Raw genomic sequence first — 7298 nt, 5'->3', positions numbered from 1 at the left:
TCTTTCCCTGGAGAGAACACAGAAAGGTCAAACTCTCCAACCCAGTGTGAACCTTTGGGACTTGCCATCCACCTCTCTCTCAACTTGATTTTTATTTTCTTTTTCCCTCAGTTTTGCTTTGTCATGTTGTAGTACTAACCTTTTATTTCCTGAAAACTGATAATGCAAGTGCTTAAGCAGGTATTTCTCTTCTCTCTGGACGTTATCTCTGGCCTTGCTCTTGGAAGGCCTTCTTGCTGACCTCTTGGCTTATCATCTGGTTGTATGATAGTTTCACTTAATTGTACTAGAGATAGTTTAAAAACCATGCAGTTCAGTAGGCAATAGGCTGTTTTCTGGTTTTAGATAAGTGAACTAAGGACATAAATGCCCTGACTTAGTGGTGAGCTTTTGCAAAATAAGAACAACAAAAAACAGGAAAAACTGTGCATTTCCCCCAATGGAAGAGCATGGCATTAATGGACATATACCTGATCTGTCTGTTCTGTAGATTACTTGAAATTGCAGTTATTGAACCATACTCTAAAAAAAAACTTAATGCTCTAAATTTTTTATTCAGGTATTCAAGTGATTAAACAAGTCTTCAAGAAGAAAATTCCTAATAAACCTGGGAAATAAGGAAAGACTGAGCAAAAATAAACATTTTCAATGTGAGCTTGTATGTGGTGCTTAGTCTTCCAAAAGTTACTGGGAGGAAAGAGTCAAGTCTTTTCCAGAGCACATTGTCTTTCTGTTGATTTTTCTTCAATTCCTCTTGTTGTTTACCACAAAGTAGTATCTTTAAACATTACGTTTATTTATCGTTATTTTAGCTTTCAAAGATTGCAGATTTTCTAAGCATGAAACAGTTGCCTGGAATCATTGTATGAAATTGTTTTGAAGCACTTTTTGTGCAAGTTGACATGATTTCAGCCTTACAAAGATAATGGCCAGAAATAAATTTAATTAGCCTGCAAAATTGCATTTTCCTAGTAAAGAGGTAGGGTTTGTCACTGCTGGTTTTAATGAGACATCTGGCTAATATCAGTTAGTAGATGCTGCTAGGAATATATTCCATTAATTGTGTTCTAAGTTGATCACTGTGTGAGCTTTTGAGATAAAATATTACGGTGATTACCCTCAGTGTAGAAATCAATTGACAAACTTTCCCTTTTGTTTGCAAGCGTTTCCCTTGTGATTCCATCAAGGTTGATCTTTCTGAGCTGAATAACAATATCCCTTGGGAGGAAAATGGCAGTATCTCTTCATTGCTCCCAGGAGATCTTGTCAAAGAGCAGGGGATGTGTATAAAAAGTGGGAGTGAGGGAGGAAGGGGGTGAAAAAGGATAATTAACTGGAGAACGTGACTGATGTATTAAAACCTGTGGGAGAAAAAAGGAGGTTGAGATGACTGGAGAAAATGATTTTGACTAAAGAAAAATCTTTGCTTGTTGAAGTCTTCTTAAATGTTAAACAGTTTTGTTTCTTAATGCTCAGTCTTCCAGCTGGAAACCAACAGTAAGTGTTAGCATGTAAGTCTTTCTTTCCAACCTTAAGTGAAAAACTAAATTTTTTAAGCTAAAGGGTGGAAATCTGGCTGAGGGTACCACGGTTATAACACACCTTGAATGCCCAATTTCTCTTTAAAGACTACATAATTTAATGAAGCTGGATTTATCCTTCTGCTCTATTTAGTTGTAACTTCTTCTACAGTGATCTCCAGATTCTTAGTGGTTTTAAAACACAAAATTGTTGGTTTTTAATAGCGAGGGATTTCTTTTCCCTCTGATAAAAATGCAGCATCTCTGCTGCGTGGATGACAAACATCCCATCTCCATGCTTGGATAAACTCCATCAAAAGCACATTATCTCCCACTTCTGTGGCCAGCTGTCTAATTGTATTTGGTGTAGCCACTCACTGTTGGAACATGATACTAGTGAAGAGCAAGAATGATAAATTACTCACTGTAGGTGATAGAGATGATGATAATTTTTAATTTCCTTGTTCCTAAGTGAATTGGTAAGGTTGCCTTTATGAGTTCTCATAAGGAGTCAAGCAATCTCATTTGTTTTATCCTGTTAAAATGCTGCATGTACAGCCAGCCATTTTGTTCAGGAAAAAAAAAGTCTTAGTATTCAGATATATTTGAATTAAAATTTAGACTCTTCTTCCCAAGTTTTTTGTGATCTTCATATATTTGGTGCATTACATGAATAAATGGGTGGAAAAAAGGCTCAAAATAATTTGTCTAGGAGGGAAGAAGAATATGTTGAAGATAAGTGAGTTGTACGGGGAGGACACGCTTTGTTTAGAGCTTATTCATATGATTGCATGAACACCTGAGAAACCCTCAGTGCTGAATGAAGACCATAAGCTACTTTACATGAGCTCTTCATCAAAACCTGAGTTTGATAAAATCAGATAGAAGTTAGTTGCTGCTGTTGTAATTTCAGGAATATTTTATTCTTAGTTGAATGAACTTTTTGTTGACCTTTATACGATGATGCTTTGCAGTCCCAGTGTAGAATCATAGAATCATTTTACCTGGAAGATACCTTTAAAGATGATAAAGTCTGTTAACCCAGCACTGTCAAGCCCACCACTGAACCACGTCCCTCAGCTTCACATATGTGGCTTTTAAATCCCTCCAGGAATGGGGACTCCACTACATCTGTGGGCAACCTCTTCTAGTGTTTGACAACCCTTTTGGCAAAGAAATTTTTTCTAATGTTGAACCTAAACCTCTCCTGGCACAACTTGAGGTCGTTTCCTCTTGTCCCATTGCCTGTTCTGTGTGAGAAGAGACCAACCCCCGCTGCAGCACAGCCTCCGTTCAGGGTGTTGTCAAGTGTGAAAAGGTCTCCCCTGAGCCTCCTTTTCTCCAGCTGAAGAACCTCAGTTCCCTCAGCCATTATTTGTAAGACCATCTAGACCCTTCCCCAGCTCTGTTGCTGTTCTTGGACACACTCCATGAACATCTATTCCTAAATATTTCCTTAGTTCTTTCTTTAGGTTTCTTAGTTCCCTGGGTAAATATGGAGGCTTTGTGCTAGGACTAGAGTTTGTGTCTTCGTAGCTCTACTTTTCTCCTGGCAGTTTATTTGAAAACAAGAAGAATAATATTTCTGCAGTGTTTTGTAATAGTTAACATCCTTTGAGGGTACAGCATCTGTCAGGCTGGAGTTGTGGTTATTTATTACCAGTTTAGAAGTCATTATTTTTGTTTTCCTCTGTTATGGTATTCAGGAGATGGACATCTGAAAGATTCTTCCAGAGAAGGCTTAAGTTCTTGCTGATTAGTCATTGAAATTGTAAATGAGCTGTCAAAGGTCGAGCAAAAAGATGACAAAAACTGCAAAGGAAGAAATCACTGTTATGTTTAAACCAAGCAAACAAACAAAAAACCCCTAGGCAATAGTTGTAAAACATAATCTGGAATTTATGGGGGCATTATCTGTTTGTTCCTTTTCTTCAGTTTGAATTGTTGTGAAAAAAGCCAAGCTTAATAAAAATCTGGCCAGCCCTGTGTGCCATTGTAATATATGCTTTTATCTGTGATTGTTTCCTAATATGCCACTTTTAAGTGCTTGTTTTTTCCTTTATATTTTTCTTAGCTGCATGTGTTAAATTTTTACAAGGAGAAGGGAGGACTTAATCTTCATTCAAGCTGTAAACACTGGCAATATCTTTTTTAGCAGAAGTTTGTGATTCACTGTTATAGCTACTGAAAATTAGTAGCATTCAAAAGTGAAATGGAAAGAAAATGACTTGGACTTCACTTGTACAGAATAATTTCACTGAAATATACTTGAAAATAAAAGGCATGTATTGTTCATTTCAGCATAAAACCACCAAGTAATGAATAAAAAAAGTTAAGGTATAAGGGAAGATGTAAATTCTTGACAAGGACACCAACCAAAACAACAATTTTATAGCTTTTTTTGTATTATCAGGTATTTCAGTGTTGATTTGTGTAGGGTTTTAGATTTGTGCGATTTGATTTGTGCAATTTTGTCTTTAAATAAATTTTGTCTTTAAATATAGAGGATAAGTGGTTGTAGATAAAATTGTAGAAAGCATCATCTGGATGTACTTCACTTCTGACTTTTCTTCTTTTCCCAAGTCTGTTATGTGGGGTACCAGATACCAGCTGTAGTGGTGCAAGGCTTACACGAATATACCTTAAGGGGGCAGGCAGTTTGGAAGGGTTTGGGTTTTTTAACACTTGTGTTTGGGATTATTGAAGTAGGCTTCTGTGCAGTCCAACATTTTAGTTTGTCATAGCTCTTTCAAGGAAGGCTTCCTGCGCTTCATATGGATGCAGGAATTCCAGTGGTTTATGTAAAGCTGCTCACAAAACATTGAGAGGAGCAGTAACTACAACTGTGTTGCAGCTTGGAGTCCTCCAGTACTTTGCTAGTGACTTAGAATCAGAATTGTTTTAGTCAGAAGAGACTTTTAAGATAGCAGTACTGAGGTAATGACTAGACTCTAAGCCCACCACTTAAACCATGTTCCTCAACACCACATCTATATGGCTTATAAACTTCTTCAGAGGTGGAGACTCCACCACTGCCTTGGGCAGCCTGGGCCAGGGCTTGACAATCCTTTCAGTGAGGAATATTTTCCTAAAGCCCAACTTAAACCTTTGTTGGCACAACATGAGGCCATGTCCTGTCATGTGTTCCTTGGGAGAAGAGACCAACTCCCACCTCACTACAGCTTCCTTTCAGATATTTCTGCTTTTAGCTTCCTGGTACAAGAAGTTGCTCAATTGTCTTGTTTTCTCTGGAAGCCTTTTTTTTTTTTTTTCCCCCTCCCTTCAATTCTTCATGTATTTTTCTTGTTGCAACCTTCTTTTCCTTTTTCCAGAAATCATATCCCAGGTCTTATTTGTAAGCATATCAACAGTATTGACCTGATGATTGAAGAGTATTTTTATAACTGAGATGTCTGAAAACTGTCTGGAAAAGATTGTGCATCAGTGAAAGTAGTCTAATGGGTGAATAAAACTTTGTAAAAACCTTCTCAATCTTTACTCAAAAAAGCCTATTAGACACAAGGCTATAATTCACTTAGGAGTGAGATTCTCAGCACTGCGTGATAGGACTAGAGGGGTGGAAGAGTCACTGTTTCCAACATCTGGTGCTCATTTGTCACACAGGTCCCTCACTGTCTCCCTTGTGGGAAAATATTCTTTAAAAAGTGAACATCAGAATTTGGAACTTTGCAGGCTTGTCTGGAGTGCCCTTAGTTGAAAGCCAACAGAGGTGTATTAACATAAACTTACTTGCTTTGGGACGTTGAATTCACCAGCATGTTGGTGAAATCTGGTCTGGATTTAGACTACAGAGGAAGAATACCAGAGTGGTTTATCTACCCTTCAGATCTCATATTTCATAATGATAAAGCTCCTTGCCATTCAGTTTGTTACCTTAGTTTTTTTTAAACATGTTTGACTTTTCTTTCCTTCACAGTCTGCCTCTGAGTCTGTATGATGCTATGAAACTTGTCCTTTGTAACCATTCAGAACAACCAATTTCCTAGACCTAGAGTAGGAGAAAACCACTGGTGCTGTGAGAGGAAGGTCAGAATGAGTTGTTTGCACTGACTTTTTGTGCAGTGGGCTTGCCAGCATTGAATTGGTGCATACCTTGTTGGAAAGTACTCTAGCTGATGTGGAGAAGATCCTTCCCTGCTGTTGCAGGAACAGTGTCCCCAGCTGCCATGGTTGGAGTTACTTCAGAAGCTCTCTTCTGGGTCATTTCTTCAGGCTGACATGTATTAGAAAAGTGTAACTGCCTTGTGGCCACCATCTCATTTGCTTTAGCCTTTAGGAGCCAGCAGGAAGCAAATACAGGTGAGCATGGACAGCATTTCAGAGGTGAAACTGTGAAGTGGGTGCTCTTCTATTAGCACTTTACAGTTTGTTACTTGAATTAATAGAATTTTTAGGAGTCTCACAAGTCTTTTTTTTGACAAAATTGTGCTAGCACTAAAGGACTATGTAACTAACAGTACCAGTATATAGTTTTGTGTGCAAATATTTTGTTTTTCCTTTCCTCTCCAAGCTGGAATAAGAAGCCTTGCTGATGAATTATGCACTAAAGAGAGAGGCCTTTTTGGAGGTTAGGAGCAGGATGGCAGGAGGGACAGAAGTGCTCCAAGGAATCCTGCGGAGGCTAGAGATCATGCACTGCCAGAAAGGCCAACATGCAGCATTCAGGAATCTCTTTACTTATCTATGTGTGTAGAGAATGGAAAATATTCCCTGCCTGGCTGTGCTCTGCCTCTGCTCACAGGGAGCTGTAGTGGAAGACAGTGTTATGCTGTGCAGAGAGGGAACACATCATGCAGAAGCCCTTGTGCTGTGTCTACATAGTGAGGGTTGTGGGAGCCGTAGAGGACAAGGGCTGAATTTTATGCTTGTGGTTTGCACATCTGAAAGGCTGTTTTCTCATACACAGTTCTAGTTGCAATTAGGGTGTGGGGGTTATGCTGGAAACTCGGACTAAAATTTGACTTGAGAATATTCAGCATTTTATTCCAAGTGTAACAGGTCTGATGGCAGCTGATTTTTTTGACTTAGGATTTCTAGCATGTTTGAAAGCATCCATCTAAGCCTGTTCCTCTTAATAAAGGCTTGAAACAGAGTAGAAATCCCAGTAAATGCATATATTAGTGGTAGACTTTTTATCGAGTGTCACTGTTATTCTTTTATCATATTTTTGTTTTCCTTTTTTTTAGGCAATTGCTGGTTATTTTGATATATTTTTTGAGAAGAACTGTCACAACAAGGTGAGTATTTGGAGTTACACATTTTAAAAATGTCTTTGAGAGATGTTTTTGTATTTTATTCTGCTGCAAGGTGTTTGACAGCTGATCTATTTTGCTGTAGCAATTACTTGAAGTGCATGTGTGTTTGGTAATTGATTGATGTGGTATGATATCAAAAATGTTGTTCTTAATCAAACTCTTGAACTCTTCCATTGCAGGTCTTGTTTTCAACTGGTCCCCAGTGTACCAAAACTCACTGGAAACAGACAGTTTTTCTCCTGGAGAAACCAATTCCTGTAGAAGCAGGTATATTTCAATTCAGTTGTGGTGCAACAATGATTGTGTTATGCTGCTGTTACCATTAAATATAAATCTAGAACACTTCCAAAATGTCATGTTAAAAAGAACTAGTAAGTAAATCTGTCTGCTGCTGTTCAAGATCTTTTTTTGTCTCAGCAAAGCACTGGGAAATGTCTGTCTATACGAAATTGTTAAAGATGCATATAAATGTCTGCTCAGTGTAATGGTTTGAAAACAAACC

The 7298-nt window shown here is 38.2% G+C and overlaps 1 protein-coding gene across 1 annotated transcript in view; it reads left to right on the top strand.

The window, feature by feature from the left end:
• The window catches only part of PRMT3 (protein arginine methyltransferase 3), a gene marked incomplete at both ends in the record, with an annotated part of 39004 nt that extends 31941 nt beyond the window's left edge, over window positions 1-7063 (top strand). Inside the window, 2 exons of the mRNA XM_008937327.1 lie at window positions 6728-6778; window positions 6976-7063. Of these exons, the coding sequence (XP_008935575.1) occupies window positions 6728-6778; window positions 6976-7063 (139 nt within the window). The remainder of the gene's footprint in view (window positions 1-6727; window positions 6779-6975) is intronic.
• Between the last annotated feature and the right edge of the window lie 235 nt (window positions 7064-7298).

The sequence above is a fragment of the Merops nubicus genome, unplaced genomic scaffold (genome assembly GCF_000691845.1).
Source record: "Merops nubicus isolate BGI_N331 unplaced genomic scaffold, ASM69184v1 scaffold1893, whole genome shotgun sequence".
In the NCBI taxonomy this organism is placed as follows: domain Eukaryota; kingdom Metazoa; phylum Chordata; class Aves; order Coraciiformes; family Meropidae; genus Merops; species Merops nubicus.
Note: the sequence above shows the minus strand (reverse complement) of the source record. Positions and strands in the feature narration are given on the sequence as shown.